This window comes from Trichomycterus rosablanca, chromosome 5 (genome assembly GCF_030014385.1).
Source record: "Trichomycterus rosablanca isolate fTriRos1 chromosome 5, fTriRos1.hap1, whole genome shotgun sequence".
Taxonomy (NCBI): domain Eukaryota; kingdom Metazoa; phylum Chordata; class Actinopteri; order Siluriformes; family Trichomycteridae; genus Trichomycterus; species Trichomycterus rosablanca.
The window spans coordinates 7,425,056-7,452,263 of record NC_085992.1 but is presented as its reverse complement, the minus strand read 5'-3'; the positions used below and the strand labels follow the sequence as shown (position 1 = coordinate 7,452,263).

The following is a 27,208-nucleotide window of genomic DNA, read 5'->3' as shown; positions in this document are numbered from 1 at the left end:
AGATAGATAGATAGATAGATAGATAGATAGATAGATAGATAGATAGATAGATAGATAGATAGATAGATAGATAGATAGATGGGTAGATGGGTGGATGGATGGATAGATGGATGGATAGATAGATAGATAGATAGATAGATAGATAGATAGATAGATAGATGGATGGATGGATGGATGGATGGATGGATGGATGGATGGATGGATGGATGGATGGATGGATGGATGGATGGATGGATGGATGGATAGATTGGTAGTTGGGTGGATAGATAGATGGATGGATGGATAGATTGGTGGGTGGGTGGGTAGATGGCTGGATGGATGGATGGATAGATTGGTAGATGGCTGGATGGATGGATGGATGGATAGATTGGTGGGTGGGTGGGTGGGTGGATGGATGGATGGATGGATGGATGGATGGATGGATAGATAGATTGGTAGATGGCTGGCTGGATGGATGGATAGATTGGTAGTTGGGTGGATGGGTGGGTGGGTGGATGGGTGGGTGGATAGATAGATGGATGGATGGATGGATGGATACTTCATTTATCCCGAAGGAAATTATTGGTCTCCAGTGGCTGAACAAAAGAAAAAAAGAACAAATACAAATGTACAATATGCATGTATACAAAATACAAGAAAATGCAAAATATGTACAATTGTGTGTTTGATACATTGACTTGGAATACAACTTAAAATATCAGCAGTAGTCTATATATTCTTAATAACAATATATACAAATATATGTATTACCCATACACATTATGATAATCAAGATATATATAGGTATGATTGAATAAATGTAGTAGAAGCAGTAGTACGAATTATAACCAACATATACAGTACATGTAATTATAAATATAAGAGATAAAAATGTCAAAGAATTATCACAGAATTATATGTAGGTTTGACATGATGGTATGAGTGTCGGTGTGCATGAGTTAAAGTCAAAGTCCAATTTAATGACCCCGTCGTTGTGTGGTGTTAAACAGTCTGACTGCCTGGGGTACAAAAGACTTTCTCAGCCTGTCTGTTGAGCAGGACAGAGACAGCAGTGTATCACTGAACACACTCCCCTGTCTGGTCATGGTGCTGTTCAGAGGGTGCTGTGTATTGTGTAATGCGTTCACTCATCCATTAGGAAAACTCAGTTTCTGTATTACTGACAGGACTCGGACGATCTTTCTGTGGTCGTAGGAGAGCACGTTACATCGATCAGATCGGGCTCTCACAGCACATGATTTATCCACCACTGATCACATGATTTATCCATCACTGATCACATGATTTATCTATCACTGATCACATGATTTATCCATCACTGATACAGAGTGCCAGACTAAAATAATTCCAAGAACTGTACACTTGACTGTACTTGAGGCTGGTGGGCCATTTACAGCATGTGATGCATCAAGGTGTGACCTGCAAATCTCCAACACGGTCCGAATATTTCAAAACATTAGTGCATGTGTGCGGTCAGTGAAACTGGCTTCTAGCCACTCATCTGGATTACTGCGGTACAGTTGATGTTCCTGAGCAACATGAGACAGCGAACAGGACCGGCAGCACTGTGGAATAAGGGGTTTCCATTATTTTGTCCATCTTCTGCATATAGAGAGGAGATTGCAGAGGAGGTTTGGGTAGCAGGCATAGTCTTGATATATAGTGTTGCTGCTGCCACCTTCATGCTGAATGAGATTGGAATAACGTACTACCTGTACTTGCCAAACAACTTTCAAAATCATAATTCTGTTCTTGATGGAGAATCAGTTTAATGTACGGCAATGTTATCTAGTAGGTTCACTGATGGCTCATAGGGTTCCACTATTTTTCCTCTCCCCTGCTTGGTGATAGACTTCTGGTGCATTTAGTGTTGATTATGTCTTGGACGTGACACCTAACTAGGGCACTAAGATTTAGATTGACAACTTTCTAGTCGTGTTATGAACCTTGTCAGAATCACACTTTGGGTAGCAAGCATAGTCTTGATATATAGTGCTGCTGCTGCCACCTTCGAACTGAATGAGTTTCGAATAATGTACTACTTGCCAGACTTTCAAACTGTCAAAATCATAATTCTGTTTTTGATGGAGAATCAGTTGAATGTACTGCAATGTTATCTAGTTCACTGATGGTTGGGACATGGCAGCTCATAGGGTTCCTCTTTTTTCCTCTTGGTGATAGACTTCTGGTACATTTAATTACCCCAGACAATGAGATAAGATAAGATTCCTTTATTGATCCCCATGGGGGAAATTCGAGAAATTTGAGATATTATTAACATTTACATTTAGCAGACACTTTTATCCAAAGCGACTTACAGTTGTGACAGTATACAATCTAAGCAGTTGAGGGCCCAACAGTGACAACCTGGCAGTGGTGGGGCTTGAACCAGCAACCTTCTGATTACTGGTCTAGTACCTTAACCACTAGGCTACAGCTGCCCATTGTTATGTTATGATGTTATGTATGATGTAGATGTTATGTTATGTCTTGAACGTGACACCTAACCAGAGCGCAGATTTACATTTAAGGCTCCTAGAAGACACTTTTATCAAAGTGACTTACAGTTATGACTGAATGCCATGCTAGCGATTAAGGGTTAAGGGTCTTGCTCAAGAGTCCAACAGAATGTGTTTATTTGTATAAATTACAAATAAAGGCATTCTTCTTCAGTGGCAACTTGGCAGTATTGGGGCTTGAATCGACAACCTTCTGATTACTGCTCCAATACATAGTACAATAATATATTCACCTGTATATCTTGTCCATACCACTGCTCGTATCCTGTAAATAATGGATACCGTAGATACTGTACAACCTGCACTTGCTGCTCATTGCACTTCTGGTTAGACGCTATAGAGAACAATTGGCTTGTTGTTCTGGGAGGGTGTCTGAGAGGATTCCTCATAACTGATGCAATTACGACCTCTTCTGGCTGATTGATGGCATCTGCACAGAGACGAGGGATAATGAGGATCAGGGTGTGCCTCTCAATACACAAAGCTGATTCACATATGAACCCACCTTGTACAGGTAAAAGGATGCAGTCGGCTACTGAACATGTGTTGGAGGGGATGTGTGTTACTCTCCCCAGTCAGAGTGGAGGTCAACATCAGTAGAAAGGAAGCGTAATGCAATTGGGTCATTCGATACGACTAGATTGGAAGGAAAAGGGGGGGGGGGGGGGTGAAACACACTACCACACCCGAGCTAACATCTCCAATTTGTCGTGTTGAATCTCATCTCTGCTACCGTTACTCTGGGCACCTACATGAACATTAATTGGTTTGTTGTTCTGGGAGGGTGTCTGAGAGGATTCCTCATAACTGATGCAATTACGACCTCTTCTGGCTGATTGATGGCACCTGCACAGAGACGAGGGATAATGAGGATCAGGGTGTGTCTCTTTATACACAAAGCTGATTCACATATGAACCCACCTTGTACAGGTGAAAGGATGCTGTCGGCTACTGCACACGTGTCGGAGGGGGCGTGTGTTAGTCAAAGCTCTCCTCCTCTCGTCTTTATATATATTACAGCATGCTAATTCTCTGCCTACACCAAGCTTTGAGTTGAACCAGCGTTCTCTCACTCTTTGTTATTTAGCAGCATGCTGAGCTGCAACAGGCACCTGCCTACAGAACGTGTCAGATGTTCTTTCTCACCTTGCTTTTCACTTCCTTAAAAGGCGTATGAAGGATACAATGGTAGCGCAACTTCACACGGCCTGTTATAACAGATTCGCCACTTTGCATATCCTTAGAGATGCGACTTGCAACAACGTGAATATAATTGCACGACTAAGGATTTGTCTTATCCCCAACTTGGGTAGATTCAGAGACCTCAAAGAGGAGACGTGAACCACCCTCCCCTTCCCACCGCACCCCCATCCAGCCCCTTCACTGAGCCTCGCTGTGTCTTCAGGCCAAGCAGTTACACGGTGAAACTGTCGAACGTGCAGGACGACTGTGATTGGTCGACTCGAGCCGTGAATCGCAGCTCGCTTTTCTGGGAGCTTCTCCAACCTCAGACGCAGTGAGAGATCGGGGGAGGGGCGTCCATTCTCTACATCTCAAGCCTTGATAAGAGACCACCAGGGTGCCCGCTTTCCATTCCCTCAGTGTGGTTGTAGCCTCTGCATGCTAATTCTAGTCAGGTTCGCCTCCTTTCACATCTCATTTGCCTCCTGCTCCCGTTTCGCTCGGCAGTCCCAGGAGATCCACGTTCTCACATTCATGTGAGGATACCAGTACACTCGCGTACACGCTGCAGTTTCCTTTCCAAAGTGTAACAGCGCCGTTCCGTTTACGCCAGAATAACACCGAGTAGCGAGCCATCCTTCTCCCGGCGTTATTGGCTCTCTAACCGAGGCAGCACACAACTGATTTATGTAGTTAATCGTTTATTCTTATAATTCCAGTTAACCATTTAATAGTCTCACCAAGAAAATAATGTTTAAAAAATGATTTCTTTGCATTTCTTAGTTTCTTGGAACTATACCAACAACAAACAATTACGAAGGGATCTTCAAAAAGTTTCAGCACTTTTATATTTTGGTTGGAAACAGTGAGGGTGGTAGGAGTAGTAATTGGTCGTGTCTGAGAGACTGAGAGACGCTTATAGTCTGGAATGAGCTTCATCTCATATTCACCTTTTTGGACGTTTAAAGAAGCTTTAAAGGGAAGAAGATTTAGTTTAGATGCATTAGTGGCTACACGCTTAACCAATAAAATTTTTGCTACTGGCATTAAAAAGTTGGTACATGGGCACCCAGATGGCGCAGCGGGATATTCCGCTAGCACACCAGCGCCGAGATTCTGAACTCCTCGGTTCGAAACTTGGCATTGCCACCGGTCGGCTGGGTGCCATCTGGCGGGCATAATTGCCAGTGTCTGCAGCAGATACTAATTGGCCACCATATCTGCTAGGGCAGTGGGTGGAATCTTCATACTCCGACCCTGATTGGGTGGCGCAGTGGGATATTCCGCTAGCACACCAGCACCGAGATTCTGAACTCCTCGGTTCGAAACTTGGCGTTACCACCAGTGGGCTGGGCGCCATCTGGCGGGCATAATTGCCAGTGCCTGCAGCAGATACTAATTGGCCACTGTTTCTGCTAGGGCGGGACGACCGGACTGTGTGTGGGTGGGATCTTCATACGCTGTGTAAGGACCCTGATTGGGTAGCGCAACGGGATATTTAGCTAGCACACCAGGGCCGAGATTCTGAACTCCTCGGTTTGAAACTCGGCATTGCCACTGGTCGACTGGGCGCCATCTGGCGGGCATAATTGCCAGTGCCTGCAGCAGATACTAATTGTCCACCATATCTGCTAGGGCGGGACGACCGGACTATGTGTGGGTGGGACCTTCATATGCTGTGTAAGGACCCTGATTGGGTGGTGCAGTGGTATATTCCGCTAGCACACCAGGGCCGAGATTCTGAACTCATTGGTTCAAAATTCGGTGTTGCCACTGGATGGATGATTTTTCAGCCGCTAGCTTCAAGTTGACATATAGGTTATAAAAAAGTCTGTTTTCTTAAAACCATCTACCAATATTTTTGAGTTTAACACACATCCACCAAGGGGTCGATAGGACCCAAACAAGATTATTTAAATACAGCTTATTTTTACTCACAGTGAGCTCAACCTAATAAAGCAGACCATTAAAGAGTTGAGTCTCATCTCATGGCGACTAAATCCTATCCTGGAGCCTAAGAGACTTCTAACATCAAACCGTACGCCATCATTTAGCATTAGTGGCTGACTTAAATGTATTTTATGGACACCAACAACACAAGTCAGCACTCAGCAGTGCTGACACAGCTTGTTGAATTACTGTTGGAGGCCACTGGGAGAGGAAGCTGTATGAATAGCTATTTAGCACAGTAATGCAGCATAGCAACAGAACTAGCCAGTGACCATAGCAGTAAGGATTTTAACTTTAATATGCTTGCAGTTTAATAGTCAAGTAGACTATTGCAAACCAACTTTTTGAACAGGTTACTCTGAACATATTTATTCTGAGCAGGTCACCACTGTGAACGTGTGTGTATATATATATATATATGTGTGTGTGTGTGTGTGTGTGTGTGTGTGTGTGTGTGTGTGTGTGTGTGTGTGTGTGTGTATACAGTGTATCACAAAAGTAAGTACACTCCTCACATTTCTGCAAATATTTCATTATATCTTTTCATGGGACAACACTATAGACATGAAACTTGGATATAACTTAGAGTAGTCAGTGTACAGCTTGTATAGCAGTGTAGATTTACTGTCTTCTGAAAATAACTCAACACACAGCCATTAATGTCTAAATAGCTGGCAACATAAGTGAGTACACCCCACAGTGAACATGTCCAAATTGTGCCCAAATTGTGTCGTTGTCCCTCTCTGGTGTCATGTGTCAAGGTCCCAGGTGTAAATGGGGAGCAGGGCTGTTAAATTTGGTGTTTTGGGTACAATTCTCTCATACTGGCCACTGGATATTCAACATGGCACCTCATGGCAAAGAACTCTCTGAGGATGTGAGAAATAGAATTGTTGCTCTCCACAAAGATGGCCTGGGCTATAAGAAGATTGCTAACACCCTGAAACTGAGCTACAGCATGGTGGCCAAGGTCATACAGCGGTTTTCCAGGACAGGTTCCACTCGGAACAGGCTTCGCCAGGGTCGACCAAAGAAGTTGAGTCCACGTGTTCGGCGTCATATCCAGAGGTTGGCTTTAAAAAATAGACACATGAGTGCTGCCAGCATTGCTGCAGAGGTTGAAGACGTGGAAGGTCAGCCTGTCAGTGCTCAGACCATACGCCGCACACTGCATCAACTCGGTCTGCATGGTCATCATCCCAGAAGGAAGCTGACGCACAAGAAAGCCCGCAAACAGTTTGCTGAAGACAAGCAGTCCAAGAACATGGATTACTGGAATGCCCTGTGGTCTGACGAGACCAAGATAAACTTGTTTGGCTCAGATGGTGTCCAGCATGTGTGGCGGCGCCCTGGTGAGAAGTACCAAGACAACTGTATCTTGCCTACAGTCAAGCATGGTGGTGGTAGCATCATGGTCTTGGGCTGCATGAGTGTTGCTGGCACTGGGGAGCTGCAGTTCATTGAGGGAAACATGAATTCCAACATGTACTGTGACATTCTGAAACAGAGCATGATCCCCTCCCTTCGAAAACTGGGCCTCATGGCAGTTTTCCAACAGGATAACGACCCCAAACACAACCTCCAAGATGACAACTGCCTTGCTGAGGAAGCTGAAGGTAAAGGTGATGGACTTAACCCAATTGAGCACCTGTGGCGCATCCTCAAGTGGAAGGTGGAGGAGTTCAAGGTGTCTAACATCCACCAGCTCCGTGATGTCATCATGGAGGAGTGGAAGAGGATTCCAGTAGCAACCTGTGCAGCTCTGGTGAATTCCATGCCCAGGAGGGTTAAGGCAGTGCTGGATAATAATGGTGGTCACACAAAATATTGACACTTTGGGCACAATTTGGACATGTTCACTGTGGGGTGTACTCACTTATGTTGCCAGCCATTTAGACATTAATGGCTGTGTGTTGAGTTATTTTCAGAAGACAGTAAATCTACACTGCTATACAAGTTGTACACTGACTACTCTAAGTTATATCCAAGTTTTAGTTCTATAGTGTTGTCCCATTAAAAGATATAATAAAATATTTGCAGAAATGTGAGGGGTGTACTCACTTTTGTGATACACTGTATGTATATGTATATATATATACAATGAGCCTTTTCTTGTGTAATATGCAATTTGCTGTGAAATTCAAAATGTAAGGCGTGTGTTTCACATTTTAGCGTTTTTCTTTCACGTAACATTCAAGTCCCTCACATTTACTGGTTAATTTGCACAATGAGGCGTCCTAGCAATCCTACGGCAATTCAGTTAGCAATCGGTTAGTCAAAATGTCCAAGAAGTGTAAAGCAGCTAAAAACACGACTCGGGTAACTGAGTTTGAAAAACTCCTAACCGGTTTTGTGGACACAGAGGGAGGGTGTCAAAACACGCATGAGTTTTTTCAGAGCCTTGCACCGTCACTGGATGTTCTAGGTTTACCTTCACCTCTTAAGGTAGCTTTGCTGAATATTATAACTTCTATTCATTCTATCATTTCGTTTGTCAGTGTAATTTAAGGACTGCCGTGAAATGAAACTTTTCTTTAAAAATACACGAAATCTGGCGCCCAGGTGGCACAGCGGGATATTCCGCTAGCACACCAATGCCGAGATTCTGAACTCCTTGGGGGTTCCGCTAAGGGCTGTATGTGGGTCGGCGGAGGCGTGAGCAGCAATATACCCACCCTGACTGCAGTCAGGGATCCCCCAGCAGCGGAAGACAAAATGATTACGCTAAATTGGGAAGAAAATGTGGTCCTTGAAACTAAGCACATTTTCTCGTGAATTTAGTAGGGCCCTACATATATACATATACACATGTATAGCCATTGTACGGCGCCACTGGAGCTGAGAGGGTTAAGGGCCCTGCTCAAGGGCCCAACAGTGGCTGCATGGCAGAGCCAGGATTCAAACTCTCATACTTTCAGTTAATAACCTAACGCTTTACCCGCTAGGCCACCACTGTCACATGGTAGTTCTGGTTTAGTAAAGCCTTTTTTCTTATGCCTTTTAGATCTGATCTAATTGACTTAAATATGTTTATATAAAGTCTAGTGTAACAGAGGTTCTTCTCCTCCAACAAGTGGCGTGTTAGCTTGGTGTGTCGGGCCTTTAGTCGTCTTTTATGTATGTTACTGTCCTTGCTCTGATAAGTTGTGCAGAAGATCTGGATGTTATTAATATCCTCTACAGTAATGTTGGTTCAGCATGTTCACCCCGTTGTTCCTCTGCATTAGCGGTGGTGTGAAGGTTAAGTTAGTGGAGAAAATATGGGATGCTGACACACTAATATTGTCCTCAGCATCTTCCTCCTGGGGTTGCAGTTACTGTGCTGGATGTGCTGGAATCAGCAGTATGACTGGAAGTGGAGTAACGGCTTGCTTTAGAACACAACCATTTACACATCATTCATGTTCTATTGATGTTTTCATTTTCCTTTAATTATTTCATGTTTTGCTATTGTAAAATAAATAGCTAAGAATTTGATTAATTAATAATTAGGGTGATGGCAGTAATTAGGGGCACCGTACAATGGCTATACATGTGTATATGTATAATTAGGGTAATGGCAGTTAGGGTTTCTAACTGCCAGCCTGTTTGCTTTTTGCCAGTGTTATTTACATAAACTCTCAGTCATGGTAAATCCTTAAAGATTAGCTACTGTATAATAAACTGTCAAGAATTACATCTTAACTGGATTTATATCTTGTTATAAAGGGCTCTGTATTAAAGTACTGTTTTTAATTTAAAAGCGCCTCGTACCCTGTATAATATACATATTATTTACATCCTTAGGTTCAGAATCTGAGCTTAAGCAGAATAGAAATATTGAGCGCCCAGGTGGTGCAGCGGGACATTCCGCTAGCACACCAGCACCGAGATTCTGAACTTCTTGGTTCGAAACTCCGGTTGCCACCGGTTGGCTGGGCACCATCTAGCGGGCATAATTGGCAGTGCCTGCAGCAGACACGGTTCTGCTAGGGCGGGATGACAGCAGACACGGTTCTGCTAGGGCGGGATGCCCGGAATATGTGGGTGGGGTCTTTAAACACTGTGTAAGGACCCTGACTGGCAGATAGAGAGGCGCCTGTGATCCTGCCTCTTGCAGTAGATAACCACTTCTTTTCACCTGCACGTGTCACAGGGGGCACGTGTTCTGTACGGCACTTGGTCAGGGTGGGGGTCTGCAGCAGTTACAGAGATACAGCTGGGTAATTGGATGCGACCTCACTGCAGAGAATGATCACATCGACAGAGTCTCACATGGAAACTTGAAGAGTGTGATAAGAAAGAAAGAAAATAATCACCCTTTATAATCCCATCAGTGGAAGGACCCTGATTGGCAGATAGAGGTGCCTGTGCAGAGTGAATGGGTGAAAAAGGGTTCCGCTCAGGGCTGCATGCGGGTCGGATGAGGCATGAGCAGCAATATACCCACCTCGACTGCAATCAGGGATCCCCCAGCAGCGGAAGACAAATTGACTTTGCTAAATTGGGATAAAATACATAAATAAAAATAGAATAGGAATACTGTATAAATGTGATAGAAATAGACCTTAAATGATCTATTGTAGCTAGTTAGCACAATAAATACCAGTCGGTGTGACTTTATATAGCCTGCACAGTTCTTTACACTCTACTGAGCATCAGAACGGTGAAGGGACAAAAATAGCAATGTTATCATTGCACGTGATCAAAGCTCAGACAAACTGCACATGCTCAGCATTTACTGCACACCTTAAGAAATGTCCCAAAGCTCTAGAATGGCGTATATATAAAAACTGCAGTTTTCACTGTATCTGTTCTGTTTTGGATGCTGAAATCATTTGTGCCATTGAATTTATTACATCTTGCTGGATTTGGTTGATTGTGGCAACCATATGTACATCACAGCAGCTGAGGATGCACCACCTTTGTGGTTGGATTGAAATCTCAACCTTCATGCTTGTACCTGTGGCGGTAAAGGTCAGGAAACAGGAACTTGGGGACTGGATCTTACAGGCTCATCTGTCTTTCCAAGCTTGTGAAACCTTGTATGCGATCATGGTGGAGTAAAGCTGCTGAATCCATGCCATATGGCAACTCTGGCACACAGACAAGCCTCCTGTGCTGTCAGTGGCTCCTCACTGGCTTTATGTGGCATCGCATCAATGGATTTGAAAATTGAACGTGTTGTTTTTGTGTAGTGACCCAAGGTTTGATTAGGCTATGTATTATGAACCAGTCATTAGATAAAAGTGCAGCGAGTGACCTTTTGAGGGAGGTATCGATGCCTAAACAGCTTCTGAGAAAGGAACTTGCCATGTGCCATGTACACTATTGTCATGTGAAGATCACATCCAAAACATAAAGGCATTAATGCCAAGTTGGTCCCACTTCTGCTGCCATGACAGCCTACATGGGGACGATTTGGAGTATAACTTGTGGTGGAAAAACCCATAATGGAATACCTCAGAGACTGGATTATTAGTAGAAGAGTTTTATTCTTGTCTGCAGAAAAGGATCACACCGACAGAGTCTCACATGGAAGCTCTGTTAATGCGATAAGACTGGAAGAAAATAATCATCCGTTGTACTCCCATTAGTGGAATATTTTACAGTTAAAAGAGATTTCTTAGCTGGAACATAGGAACTGGTCTAAATCAGCTAGAACTGGGTTTTGGAGGTCAAACAATGCAATTGACGTTTGACCTCCGAGCGCTCATTTAAAATTCATTTAAATGAACACGCTGCCCATCGCTGCTGAAATATTGAGCTCTCGAGTTTTAATCTCAGTTCTGCTATCGGCCAGCCGGGCACCTCCACAGACATGATAGGCTGTGTCTGAGTAAGGCCAGGCTAAAAGGAATTGACATGAATCTGCCTTTTGCAGTAGATAACCACTTCTTTTCATCTGCACATGTCACAGGGGGCATGTGTTCTGTACGGCACTTGGTCAGGGTGGGGGTCTGCAGCAGTAACAGAGATACAGCTGGGTAATTGGATGCGACTACACTGCGAAGAAGTTTCGCGTCGACAGAGTCTCACATGGAAACTTGAAGAGTGTGATAAGAAAGAAAGGAAATAATCACCCTTTATACTCCCATCAGTGGAGATTTCTTAGCTAGAACATAGGAACTGGTCTAAATCAGCTAGAACTGGGTTTTGGTGGTCGCGCTTCTTATCACATACACCAGTGGTCCCCAACCACTGGGCCACACAGAAAGAATAAATAATTAATATTTCTGTTTTATTGACAATCACACTCTGAAAGAGGTTTTATTTTGAAAAAACAGATTCTCTTTTAATAACATCTGTCTGTTCCTCCTGACCTATTTCAGTCATGTCGTATAATTTTATATTAAATACTCTCGCCCCCTCCGGTCCGTGAAATTATATCCTATATGAAACCAGTCTGTGGTGCAAGAAAGGTTGGGGACCGCTGACATACACAACTTTCCAGTAACCATCTATTGTAGCACTATTCTTGGAATGGGGAGGGGGGCAATGCCCAACCCCCAGATTTTCTCACCCCCCCGCCACCCAAGCGCAAAACAAGCAAAGACTTTGTTTTTTAAAATGATCTCTGAACCAATGACAAAAACGCATTTTGCTGTTCAGTGTGATGTTATTTCTTTGCTTATTTCTGATTGGCTCTTTGAGTCATATAAAACAGGCAAATATAAAACTGCTTCGAGCAGCTCAGTAGAGCAGACGGGTTCTGTCAGTGTGAACAGGAGAGGCGATTACATATCAGGGCCATTTAAAACCCTTCTTTCAGTTTAAACTCACTTCCACATGGTAAAGTTTGCTTAACGTGGTTATTCGTTGCTTAATATTACTCACTTTTAAAAAAATTTTTGAATTATTTTATTAGCGGTTAGCTGGAATGTTGGTAGGATGTGTAGGAAAATCTATAATGCATTGTTTTCTGATTTCAAAAAAACCAACCGAACTTGCCAGTGTCACACAGTGCCTGCCCCCCCCCCCCCCCCCCCCAAGCAAAGCAGTCTAGAACCGGGACTGTTCTCCCACAACCTATAGGGACTACTGTCCAGTCATTCACAACAGCCTAACTGAGAATGGACGCTGTTATTTGGTGATGATGCCTGGCTCTCAGTTGGATAGAGTTGAGCTGAGGGTTATAAGCATATTGGTTATGGTTATTGATGTGCTTTAAACTTTGTGGCAACAGTTTGTGGAAGGCCCTGTCCCTCTCTGCACTAAACAAGGTTTGTCATAAAGTCATAAAGACCTCAACCTAATGTTCCTACGAATTGGAACGTCATGGCATTCAATACGATTATGTGTTGTGGCAGAAGGTTGCTGGTTCAAACCCCACCACTGCCAGGTTGCCACTTTTGGGATCCTTCATACTGAATTGCTTAGACCATCTCATGTTATGCTCAACCATCACATGTTACAAGTGCGTGACACATGGGTCTGCCAAAAGTTGTGAAGAAACTCTGATCTGTCCCTTTATGCTGAATGGAAATTTCTCCAGATGGGCTGATATAATCTACAAAAAAAACTAAAAACAAACAAAAACAAGCTTAAGAAAGGATGAAAAGCAGCTGATCGAGGTGAAAAGAACAGAAGGGCATGAAACTAAGTATTACATGTGATGTGTGAGGATCTGAACCGATAGATTTTGTTCCATTAGCCTCTCAGTCTTGCCCTTTTAGTGTTATTTATGAATCTGTTAGCTCTCAGTGCAGCTGCTCTCTCAGTAGGATTAATTTTTACTGAAAGCTTCGTTGTTTTGCTTTCTTTTCACTACAGTGCGGCTCGTATGGAAGCTGGCATTGTGGAGAGCTCCTGTCAGCATCGCTCACTGCTGTTCCACCTCCCCACTCTGTCGCCGCGCCCGACTGTCCCGCTGCTTAATGCTGCTTTATTGATGTATCAACTCGTTAAGCATAGGCCAGCTTTCCTCCAGCTAGTGCTGGGAGCGCATTTCTAGCTTCTTATTTACTATTTACACTTTTCTTAAAATTTATTTATGTATTTTGTGGGGGGGGGGGTGTGTTTATATCACATCTATCTTTCACATGGCTGCGCTTTAGTGGGTTTGTGGCCATCTGTTACTCAGACTTTTTTATAAACATTTACTGCTAATGCTGCTCCAAATACCTATATTGCAGTTCTTCAGCAAATTTGTATCTGTGTGTGTGTGTGTGTGTGTGTGTGAGAGAGAGAGAGAGAGAGAGAGAGAGAGAGAGAGAGAGAGAGAGAGAGAGAGAGAGAGAGAGAGAGAGAGAGAAGAGAGAGAGAGGATTTTAGCTTAATTAATTAGCTAAATGACAAATGTTAATACTGTGTTTTGGGATTTATATTCAGGATGCAAATTTTGCCATTTTCCATAAACCAACCGACAGTCATTAATGTCATACATGATTTTAATTATGCAAACGCAAGGAATGTAGTGCTTGTTTCAAATGTTAATACAAATTGTGCATGTGCATTAAGGGTGGGTGAGCCGCTCAGGTGGCACAGCAGTAAAACACTCTAGCACACCAGAGCTGACATTTCGAACTCGTCAGTTCAAAACTCAGCTACACCATCCGGCTGGGCTGGGCGGCTATCTGAGCAACTACTGGCTTGTTGTTCATACAGCCGGATTGGGACTCCTCATAACTGGTGCAATTACGACCTCTGCTGGCTGGTTGATGGCACCTGCACATAGTCAAGGGATAATGTGGACAGGGTGTGGCTCTCCGTACACAAAGCTGATCCGCATAAGAACTCTCCTCGTGCAGGTGAAAAGATGCAGTCGGCTACTGCACACGTGTCGGAGGCGGCGTCTCGCTCTCCTCAATCAGCAGTGGGGATCAGCATCAGTAGAGAGGAAGCGTAATGCAATCGGATAATTGGATATGACTAGATTGGGAGGAAAATTGGGGAAAAAAAATAAATAAATAAAAAAGGTATGTGGAAGTGTGTCTCAAATCATCAAATCAGCAGTCTGAACTCTCACTTTGTACCACTGGTGTGTGTAGAGATCTGTAGCTCTGCTCTCAATTCAAATCAACCAATAGTTGTTAAAAATTCATTTAAATAGGCGCCCAGGTGGCGCAGCAGGATATTCCGCTTGCACACTAGTTGCCACCAGTCAGCTGGGCGCCATATAGCAGGCATAATTAGCAGTGCCTGCAGCAGATACCAATTGGTCACCGTATCTGCAGGGTGGGGGCTGGACTGTGTGTGGGTGGGTGGGTCTTCATACGCTGTGTAAGGACCCTGATTGGCAGAAGAGATGCCTGTGCAGAATGCAGGGGCGAGAAGAGGAGGGCTGTGCACGAGTCGGAAGAGGCATGTACAGCGACGTGCTCTTCTCGGATGCAATCGGGTATCCCTCAGCAGCGGAAGACGAATTTAGTGTGCTAATTCAGGAGGAAAATGGGGAGACAATGCATAAAAAAAGAAATGAGCTTTAGAGGCTAATATACACTGAAGTCCCAGAAAAAAATGGTACACCAGTTTAATACTTGGTAGATCCCCCATTGGAGGGTTGGAATGCAGAAATCAGACAGGACATGGACTACACAAGCTTGTGAAAATGTTCTGTAGGAAATGAACACCATACATCCTGCAGAACTGTCCACAATTCTGTTGTATTCTGAGGTGTAGGACTTCTGTGTTCCACAGCACGTTGCATTGCATCCCAGATGTGTTCAGTAATGTTGAGCTCTGTTGACTGGTGAGAATGGCAACCCCCAAACTTAGATGAGTGTTTTTCTAACCATAATTTGGCATCTCTGAATGTGTGGTGGTCAAACACATCTGAATGAGTCCTCGTCAGAAAAAAGGCGCACATCGGGTTCACCTGCCAGAGGCGTTCCCATGGAACACCAGCTAAACAAACCCCATACCATAATAGAGCCACCACCAGCCTACAGTCCCCTGTTGTATCAGTTATCCTGATCAGAGCTGTGCCTTCAGATAAGTTGTGAGATTTACCCACATGAAAGCAGAACAGAACATGGACTGATTTTGTGACGTTAAATAACATTTCCCACTGCAATTAAACCCTCCTCCTGTGAGTGAGGCACATGGACTGAATTTCAATTCCAAGCCAACACAGTAGGTAATTGTTTTGGCCTGTTTTCTGCTGATGCATCAAGCAGTCGTGCAGGCTGCTTTCAATCCTCAGTGATTAAGTATTGAACTACTGTAAGCAAGTTTGGTGTTGCATAACTGGGACGGAACATCAGAGCTGCTGTCTGCACGCCAGTATTGCTGGATGTGGATTTTATTCGAACGATTACACTGCTGCTGTAATGATTGGATAGTTATGTTGGTACTGTAATGGTGCGTTTATTGCATCTGAGAAATCAGGAAAAAATACATCTGAAACATCTGAAAAAATAGATGCTGAGAGTAAGCTTGTGAGGGAACATGTTTGGTTTGTGCTTGATTTATTTTTAAAGCTATGGAGATGTAATGCTGCAGGGTCATATAGTTATTATAAAAATACAATTTCTAGGCCTGAAAAAAATCCCAACGCTTTTATTTGCCAACTACAGGACATACAAGAAATTTTTTAAGTGGTACACTTTTTTGTACATTGGCTTTGCTGGGCTTCACGATGGCTTGGTGGGTAGCACTGTCGCCTCACAGCTAGAAGCTCCTGGGTCCAGGTCCTTTCTATGTGGAGTTTGCATGTTCTCCACATGTCAGCATGTCCGACAGTCCAAAGACATCCTTACGCATTCAAAGATTACTGCGCAGTTCACATACAGTATATACACCGATCAGCCATAACATTAAAACCGCCTCCTTGTTTCTACACACCATTTTATCAGCTCCACTTACCATATAGAAGCACTTTGTAGTTCTACTACTGACTGTAGTCCATCTGTTTCTCTGCATGCTTTGTTAGCCTCCTTTCCTGCTGTTCTTTAATGGTCAGGACTCTCCCAGGACCACCACAGAGCAGATATTATTTAGGTGGTGGATCATTCTCAGCACTGCAGCGACACTGACATGGTGGTGGTGTGTTAGTGTGTGTTGTGCTGGTATAAGTGGATCAGACACAGCAGCGCTGATGGACTCTATTAGACACTCCTACAAGGAGGTAGTTTTAATGTTATGGCTGATCAGTGTACATGTCTGTGTAATGTACGAGGGGGGGAAAATTACTATTGTCCAATGTGCAAAGTGGCAAGGGCAATTCTTTTTGCAGTACAATAAATACATACATACATCTTGGAGGAGCAGCATATAAGGTGTACCTGGACAGTGCAGCTGCCCAATAGCAGCAGGTACAGTAGTGGTGCGATTAATACAGTTAGCAGCAGATTTAAAGTGAACTGAGCCTTATTCAAACAGCCTAGGTAGAGTTTCTGTGTTTGTGAGTAGGGGTGTGTTATGGTCCAGGGGCAAAAGCTGACTCGGCCAAGCTGTCAGTCTGCTCGTCTGCTGATGTGAACCGTCATCTTTACCACCTGCAAACAAACACATTTGCCATTTAAGAACGTTTTATTTTGTTTTCTTTTTTCACCCCTATGGATTTTCTCATCATGTCTCTCTCTGGATTTCCAGGCAGATTGGAGGTGCTCAGTGCAAGTGGATTAGCCCAGTCCTGGCCTCTGCACCAGCAGAGTGCTAATTATCAGTGTACGGATGCTAATCACACAAAGCCAGCTCTGTTTCACAGTGTATGTGTGTGTGTTTGTGTGTGTGTGTGTGTGTGTGTTAGTGTTACTTTGGTTGAATGTGGGGTTGATGCTGGAATATTTACAGCCATTCAGTGTCAGGGAGATACAATGCCGTGGTGTGGGGTTCCTCCATGTATGTGTGAATATTTGTTGGTAGGTACTGTGTGTATCCAGCAGCTCTACAGGCGTGTAGTCAAACATTATTCAGCCCTATTTGCTCTTATGGGTAGTAATAGCCTGCTTATACACACACACACTAACCAGCCATAACATTAAAACCACCTCCTGGTTTCTACACTCACTGTCCATTTTATCAGCTCCACTTACCATATAGAAGCACTTTGTAGTTCTACAGTTACTGACTGTAGTCCATCTGTTTCTCTACTTATCTTTTTAACCTGCTTTCATGCTGTTCTTCAATGGTCAGGACTCTCCCAGGACCACTACAGAGTAGGTATTATTTGGGTGGTGGGTCTTTCTCAGCACTGCAGTGACACTGACATGGTGGTGGTGTGTTAGTGTGTGTTGTGCTGGTATGAGTGGATAAGACACAGCAGCGCTGCGTTTTTAAACACCTCACTGTCCCTGCTGGACTGAGAATAGTCCACCAACCAAAAATATCCAGTCAACAGCCATGGGCAGCGTCCTGTGACCACTGATGAAGGTCTAGAAGATGACCAACTCCAACAGCAGCAATAGATGAGCGATCGTCTCTGACTTTACATCTACAAGCTGGACCAACTAGGTAGGAGTGTCTAATAGAGTGGACAGTGAGTGGACACGGTATTTAAAAACTCCAGCAGTGCTGCTGTGTCTGATCCACTCATACCAGCACAACACACACTAACACACCACCACCATGTCAGTGTCACTGCAGTGCTGAGAATGATCCATATTTGATGATCCAAGTAATACCAGCTCTGTGGTGATCCTGTGGGGCTCCTGACCATTGAAGAACAGGGTGAAAACAGGCTAAAAAGTATGTAGAGAAACCAAGGACTACAGTCAGTAATTGTAGAACTACAACGTGCTTCTGTTTGGTAAGTGGAGCTGATAAAATGGACAGTAAGTGTAGAAACAAGGAGGTGGTTTTAAAGTAATGTTATATATATATACGTATATATATAGCTTGCCTTATGGGTTCAATGTCTTATAGAATCCTCTCTACTCAGACAGCTATCCAGATAGGCAGCATGGCAGCTCACTAGGTTTTCAGACAGACCCACAGACACAGCAAGGGGCAGAAGAATCAGAATTGTACTTTCTAAATTATACAACAGTAGCAGTGGCTTCATCTATTATTAATCCTTCTAGCTTTGTGCCTTCCACTGTGGAGCTCTGATTGATTTGCTGGAATGTCACATGTGTAGGGTGAAGAGTTTGTCTAATCTTTATTTCATAACACCCACATCTCTCACACAGAACCCGTCACATTTGGTACCCAGTCATGTGTTCTGTTGTTTGTTGTGTACATATTGTGTTTGAAGTGGTTGTTTCTAATCTGCATATTTTGCCAGTGAACGTGTGTGAATACAGTAGTACCTTAAAACTCGACGTCAATTGGTTCTGGGAGAGGCGTTGAGTTTAAAAGGTGTGCAGTTTTAAGGTATTTTTTCCCGTAAGGATGTATGGGAAACCTGTTAATGTGTTCCATGGTACTGTGGAACTGCACATATTTTAGGCTCTCTCAGAGTCTAAAATTTCTCAGAACCTCAAACAGTAACACAAGTTTAAAAGTGAAACAGTGAGAAAAAATCCAGCTGAACACAGATACACGTGGAGCTTTCAGAGTAAATTTGACGGTTATTCCACACAAATGCAGATTCGTCTCATATTCACATGACGTTTTTACCGCACCGCTCAAGCCGAGCACTGAGCAAAGCAGCAGTCGCACACACGTTGAGTTTAAGGGTAAAAATTTCTCAACAAAGGACGTTGAGTTTCAAATATTTAGAGTTTAGGGGACGTTGAGTTACAAGGTACTACTGTACCTGAATCCCTGGTGAATAATAACTTTTTTGCTACGTTTTGATTTGTGTCTTGTTATTGCTTATATTGTCGGATAGTTTTGGATGTCAGACAGGCTCATGAACAGACGTCCACATCATTTTGGCCATATGGCGTATTTCTTTGTCTTCTTTTTTGTGTTGTATATTTTCATTCAGTTCTATACAGGTCACCATTATACCTTTCACTGTAAGGTTGGGGGTAAATATTCCCAACTGTAAAAAAAACTTAAATTTTTTTTTTAAAGCAGTTTAATTGTCACTAATTGTAGCTGTTTCTAGTGTGTAGAATTTCAACAGGGTACAAGGTCAAGTCATCTATAAACATACAGCAATACAAATGCTTTCACATATTACTCATTTCTGATTATTACTCCATATCGTGTGGTTCTCGGAAGCATTTTCTGTAATACAGAATTATATGATCCATGTGATAGGCATTGGGAGAGCTGAGGTGTGACCCGGCACTTCTACGCTCATGCTGCGTTTTACCTTTCACACTTTCCATTTTTCACCCCCTCAGCTGACTTGTGTTCATTTTTTATGGGGCCTCTAGCTGCAGAGTTGTCTTTGTTTTTCTCTCTTCATTTGCATCGAAATGATGTTACGTACCCTGGCTCTTCTCTTCTTCCTCATCATTCTTGGTTTCATGCCTTTGAGTGATGAGCTAGAGGGAAAGCGGTATGATGAAGGGTATAATAATTACCTACATAGCGCAGCCTCTGAGCTACAGCGAACCTCTTGACAGGCATTAATTCACACTTCTGTACAGTTTTAGCATAAATACCTCAGTCGAGGTGATGTTAAAACTACAGGCTGGCTAGACAGGGACAAAAAGCTTAGTGCATCTCTCTTAAGACTTGTGATGTGCTTTCGATTCCTGCTAAAGACCTCGCTGGATCTTTTGGCCAGGAGGCACCGAGGCTAAGCACTGACATGAAAAACGTCTTCAGGTATTTGACACCTGGTGGGTGATTTAACCTTATTCGGCACTTGCCAGCAAGAATCTGGAGTCTGAGGAAACGTGCAGCCTGTGCTACGTAATGAGCACAGATTGGTATTGTGGAGCTGTAACTGTTGAGGTTACAGAGGAGGTTGAACGATAGCTGAGAATCTGTCATTGTTTTAAGACTTTTAGATATGATGATCAAATGCTTTAATAGCAGCTCCTGTTTTCCAATGTAGCCACTTTCCTTTGCGTCTGTAAGCACTGTAACACAGGAATTGGGTGGCTCAGTGGGTAGCACTGTCGCCTCACAGCAAGAAGGTCCTGGGTTTGATCCCCAGGTGGGGCGGTCTGGGTCCTTTCTGTGCGGAGTTTGCATGTTCTCCCCGTGTCTGTGTGGGTTTCCTCCTGGCACTCTGGTTTCCTCCTACAGTCCAAAGACATGCAAGTGAGGTGAATTGGAGACACAAAATTGTTCATCAGTTCACAAGTTAAATGTCAAACACAGTCATGGACAATTTTGTGTCTCCAATTCACCTCACTTGCATGTCTTTGGAGGGAGGAAACCGCAGCCCCTGAGGAAACTCACACAGACACAGGGAGAACATGCAAACTCTATATATATATATACCAGCCTGTATACCAGGCTTGGCATAGTTTTTATTCTGTGTTCCTTTCCTGATGTAACACTATTTATGACCAGGTTTGGGACCGGTATTAAGACAGGTCTCTCAATGACTAGGATATTTGGGCCATCCCACCCCATGGACAGTTGATAATCATGTCCACATTATTCCCAACCAGATTTTAAAATGAATATATTTATAACAGATAAAAAATCACAAGCAGAGTCTAAGCCATATGCTGGAAAACACAGACAAAACACAATGTCATGTATGTACAGTTGGTTTGGAAATGGTGTCACAAAGTGGAAATGCTATAGCGCCACACTGATGTGTCAGATCTGCAATAAATAAATAAAAATGCAGCATTTCTGCAGGCTATTACTGACTGCCTTATGTTTAGCATGTTTCCTGTGGCTGCATGGGTCACGGGTCATTCATATTTTATTCAGTGCATTGTAATGCTCCATTATCATGTGCAGAGAATTCTCTCCTCAAACATGACAAGCTGAGATATCGACATATCCAGATGTGTTCTGATTTGTCCAAATGCTCATGTGCAGATTTATTTATGTGCATTATTTTTTTTTGTGCATTTTTTAGTTTCTTGCATATTATATTCCTGCAAGACAGCTGGCTTCTGTCTTACTTTTCTTATCTTTAAACCAAAACTGTGGTTCTCGACCTCTTTACTGTAGTTGTGCTTCAGCGGTGACCTCAAGGCCACACTCATGCATTTATGTATGACCAGAACTGGCCTTTAGCACGAAAGCTCATGCTGCCGGGTTAAGAACCCCCTGGTCCGACAGCACGTTGTGACATGTTACGGGTCGTCGCGGTTCAGGAGTGATTGGTGTTTGTTATGAACATTTCACTTGTGGATTATCAAACCCAGTGCAGGGGTATTTTATGAGTTGGCTGTTCATGCCTTTCTACAACCTTTGGGTTTTGCAGGGGGGCAGTGGTAGCTCAGTGCTTAAGATACTGGACTAGTAATCAGAAGGTTGCTGGTTGCAACCCCACCAACGTGCCTCTGTTTGCCTGAGCAAAGCCCTTAACCCTTAATTATAAACATAAGTCGCTGTGAATAAAAGCGTCTGCTAAATGCCATAAATGAAAATGCCGAATTCTTTTATAAATTATAGGGATGACTCAATTTTGGTTTTGTGAAACAGACGTCAAACATTTTTTTCTTATTTATTTATGCATTTCCTCCCCTTTTTCTCCCGATTTAGTGTAGTCAATTTCTTCCACTGCTGGGGGATCCCTGATTGCACTCGAGGAGGGTATATTGCTGCTCACACCTCCTCTGACTCGTGCCCAGTCCTAGCGGACCCCTTCTTTTCAGCCATGCTTTCTGCACAGGCACCTCTATCTGCTATCTATCTTCTTACACAGCGTTTGAAGACCCCACCCACTTAGTCCGGTCATTATTGTCAATTATTGGCCAATTATTGTCTGCTACAGGCACTGCCAATTGTGCCCGCTAGATGACGCCCAGCTGAGATTAGAACCGAGGTGCTCAGAATCTCGGCGCTTGTGTGCTAGCGGAATATTCCTGGGCACCTGGGCAGCCCACAATTTTTTAATTTAAATTTGACATCATAAAGAACCACAGAGAAGTCTAGAGAGTTCTGATCTTTGTTAGGACAAACAAAACATTACATCTGAAGGTCTTTTTCAGCTCCTTCATTCTTGTTCTTTTAAGTGCCAGTCTGTGTCGTATTTGTATTTCCTAACTACTGAATTCTTAGGTAGTGCTTTACTCCCCTTAGGTACAAAACCAATAAGAGACAGTATGTCTGTAAATCTTGTGTGGATATATGTACTGAAAATATATTAAATAAGCAAACTAAACATTGGTTAATAAATAAAAATAAAGCAAAATAAAATTGACTTCTCCAATACAGAAAGTAAAACCAGGGGACTGAAAAGGAGACGCAGCACTGTGTTGCCAGGTAGGCAGTGATAATAAGCCAGGTCCTATACATTCTTATTTAATCCTTATTAAACTATTAGCAGTGACATTTTTATTACAGTAGACGTCGTTACTCGTGCATTTGCATAGTCATTGCTGCTTAACTGTGGAGCCACTTTTCACACCTGAGCAATTTCAACAGATCGCTTTATACATTGAGATAGAAGAAAACCAGGAAACAGATTTGCTCACAGTCCACAACAAAAGTGAAAGTTGTGCTTTACCCCAACCTATTTAATCAACCCAAATAACTGACTTATGATTTTTACCATGTGAAGGACATGTAAACTTGTTGAATGTATCAGGTTCACCTACCTTATACGTACATCAAGGCCATAATAACAATACATATACACCATATATAACCCCCCCCCCCCCCCCCCCCCCCCCCCATATACTGATGTAAAAATGATAACAAACATGTTTCACTCACTAGCTCTGCATAATGTCAGGATCCATCATTGTTCCCATCAGTTATTGATGGCAGGAATATTTTAGAACCGTAGGAAGCCCCAATCCCCCCACCTCCAGGTAGATTTGGTCATCAACTTGGATACTTAAAGGTCATCAATAATCCTTATGAACTGCTGTGTAACTGTCATAGTTTGCATACAATATTTAATTTAATTTACTGCATTGTACATTCTTTTACACACCTATTGTATGCAGTTCATGCATCTACTTTTTTATGTTTACATGGATGTAGGTATTCTGTACTTTTATTTATCCTTTTCTTTTTCACATTGTTAGATTATATAGCTGTTTTTTACAGTGTTGGATGGATGTTGTATGTATGTGGCAAGTGGATTGTCTGGTGTGAGCTGCTGTAATTAAATTTCCTGCAAGGGATCAATAAAGTATGTGTCTGTCTGTCTGTTTATCTGTGCGTTTGTCTGTCTGTCTATCTATCTATCTGTCTGTCTGTTTATCTGTGCGTTTGTCTGTCTATCTATCTATCTATCTATCTATCTATCTGTGCATCTGTCTGTGCATCTGTCTGTCTGTCTATTTATCAGTCTGTCTATCAGTCTGTCTATTTATCTGTGCATCTGTCTGTCTGTCTATCAGTCTGTCTATTTATCTGTGCGTCTGTCTGTCTGTCTGTCTATCTATTCATCTTTGCATCTATCTGTATATCTTTGCATTTGTCTGTCTATCAGTCTGTCTATTTATCTGTGCATCTATCTCTCTGTCAATCAGTCTGTCTGTTTATTTGTGCATCTGTTTGTCTGTCTATCTATCAGTCTGTCTGTCTATCTGTTCATCTGTCTGTCTGTCTATCAATCAGTCTGTCTATCTATCTGTCTATTTATCTGTGCATCTATCTGTCTATTTTTCTGTGTGTTTATCTGTCTGTCTGTCTATTTTTCTGTGCATTTATCTGTCAGTCTGTCTGTTTATCTGCAGCTATCTGTCTGCCTAGATATCTATCTGTCAATCTATATGTCAATCTATCTATCTATCTGACTGTCGATCTGTCTGTCTATTTATCTATTTCTCTACCTACCCATCTTCATGCCATCATAGGCACAATATAACCTCCAGAACACTGTCACTTTAGTTTGGAAATGTTTTAACTCATCACTGTCATGCTGGTATTATGGTAACATAATACACGTATATGAACTAATCCTGGTAAATCAATGCATCAGTTGTACCAGCTTTCAACTTTGGTTTGTTTATACACAATTCTGCTAATAAAACTGTAAGTAAAAGGACATGTATAGTGGGTTCTTTAGGCATCTTTCAGTGCTGCTGAATGCATAAGACAAACGGATTTCAGATGTCTCGTTTTCGAATCTCTAATAGCGAGTTCATGATAAAACATAAAGAACATAGCTTGTACAATCTGCAAAAATTGAAGGCTGTGTTAGTATTTTAAAGCACACATTTGTTCAGTCTCCATCTTCCCTCCCCACTACCAGCTGCTTTTATCCCACCAAGGCATCCATTCAAGTTTTCTTACCTATTGAGATTACCTAAATATTTCAGCTTCATCTTGTATGTGTATATGTGCCTTACAGGTGCAGGTATTCATGCATCAATGAAATCAGGCTTCTTAGTGTTCAGAAATGAGGTCTAGTGAGACTGGCAGGTGTACGTTATGACAGTTGTTCTATAAGACTCCCAGGTGGAGGCTGAGGGCTCGTGTACGCATGCAGATGAGTAGTTTGATATGCACACTGTTTCGTAGCGCACTTACAGATTTAATTGAGGTCCTGCTGTGTTGATCATGGACTCTGCTGTGTACAGGTCAACACCAGCAAGGCAGCTGGGAGCACAGCACCGGGCTCTGGTGCGGTCACTAATACAGGCTCCGCGGGCGCAGCAGGAGCCGCTCCAGCCCAGCAGGACCTGGACCTGTTTAGCGAGAACAGCAGCAGCAAAGCAGATGACTCCACCAAGAAGCCCCTCTCCAAGGACTCCATTCTCTCCCTGTATGGTTCCAGTTCAGTCCCACAGCAACCTGCACAAGGTACGAACTCGCCTCGCTCTGCCTCTGTTCGCACACACTGGAGACCTGAATCCACGATGAAGCACAGATGTTTTCACAGAAGGTTATTCTCACAAGTGACTGTTGGGGAGAGAAAGACAAAGAGGAGAGACCTGGGATTCTGAAGGGGAATTTGATAAAAGTTTGAAGCATATGCATTAAGCCTTGGTTACACAAGCTTTATGTATTGAGAAAATCAGAGTAAATGTGTAGCCATAAATTCAGAATGCAGATTTCCTGTGCAAATAAAAGTCAACAGTGATGCCGAAATCCGTGCAAACGAGCAGGGTTCTGGTGTGACCTCTTATTTAAAAAAAGAGTTTAAAGAGTTGCATCTATTTAAAAGAGTAGCCCCAAATACATTCTGTGTACCCCAAGTACACAGAAATTCAGTTCAGCTTTGTCATTATACAATACAGGGCTGTACAGTATAACGAAACACTGTCAGGCTACATCTCCAGTGCAGACAACGAAAGACAATAGTGCAAAGACGAGAGGGGATGGGGGAAGGGAGGGGGAAAAAGGTGCATACATAAGGTGCACAGACAAAGACAAAGGTGCAATGACAATGTGCAAGGCAAACAAGGTGCATAGGTGCATAGACAGGTCTAGCACAGGTCGCCTCACAGCAAGTAGGTCCTGGGTTTGATCCCCAGGTGGGACGGTCCGGGTCCTTTCTGTGTGGAGTTTGCATGTTCTCCCCGTGTCCGCGTGGGTTTGGGACACTAAATTGTCCATGACTGTGTTTGATATAATCTTATGAACTGATGAATCTTGTGTAATGAGTAACTACCGTTCCTGTCATGAATGTAACCAAAAGTGTAAAACATGACCTAATAATCTTAATAAACAAACGAACAAACATAGACAGGTCTGAGGTAGTGGATTAGCAGCTTAGGTCCAGTGCAATGAGAAGGTATCAGAATTGTGTGTATTGTGTGTTATATAACTATATACCTATATATATACCTATCTTGCCATAAAATGACTCATAAGTGTTAAACATGGCGTTCAAATCCAAATCAATGAACAAATACAGTACATTTGAAAGAGTAAATGTGATAAAGTGATTAATCAAGGCCAATAGTTCTACACACATCACTGATCACTGAGATTACAGACTCTTAACTAATCTGACCAATTGGAAACCTCTGAGCGTCTATGGGTCATTTATAAATTTGATTGGTAGTTCATTTTCCTTTATGTCAAACATTTTATCCTGGTCAGGATTAACCTGGTGGGCTAGTATAATACAGCACTGATTTGTAGTGTGACTACATATAGAGGAGCTGTGTAGTTTTCATGACTGAGGTGGGAGCATCACTGATTTAAGGCCAATCAGCCAATTGTTGCATGATTAAAATAACTATATTGAACTGACCTGATAATAAGAAAACCCATTATCTACATGAGGGATGTTTAAACTATCGCCCGCGGGACATTTGCTGCCGGTTGCCATTTTTAAAACGGCTCATGAGGTATTTCAAAAAAGAAAATGAAAGTTGTGCCGCTATTGAGCAGATTTTTAAAAAACGGCTTGAACTGTTTGAACTCTGGATGTCGTTATCACATAAAACAAATCTAAAACGCTTCCCATCTTCTTTCCCCAACTTGAAACATTAATGTTACACCTATATTAATGTTTCCAAGTTTTTGGATAAACATGGCGGCTTCAGCCGCGGTAAAGTACGCTAGCATGCCAGAGTTGGGGTTTCGAATACATCGTATCGAATCTCAGCTCTGCCTTCTGACTGGGCTGGGCGGCTGCATGAACAACGATTGGCTGTTGTTCACAGGGGTAAAAAATCGGTTCATAGGTCCTCATAACTGGTGCAACTGCGGCCCCTGCTGGCGCCTGCACAGGGCTGAAGAATAATGCT

The 27,208-nt window shown here is 42.9% G+C and overlaps 1 protein-coding gene across 2 annotated transcripts in view; it reads left to right on the top strand.

Moving 5' to 3' along the window:
* Positions 1-27,208, top strand: part of smap1 (small ArfGAP 1) — a 153,868-nt gene that overhangs the window by 115,935 nt on the left and 10,725 nt on the right. For both annotated transcript variants that reach the window (XM_062995594.1, XM_062995593.1), the window contains one exon: positions 25,088-25,310. In XM_062995594.1, the coding sequence (XP_062851664.1) occupies positions 25,088-25,310 (223 nt within the window). The remainder of the gene's footprint in view (positions 1-25,087; positions 25,311-27,208) is intronic.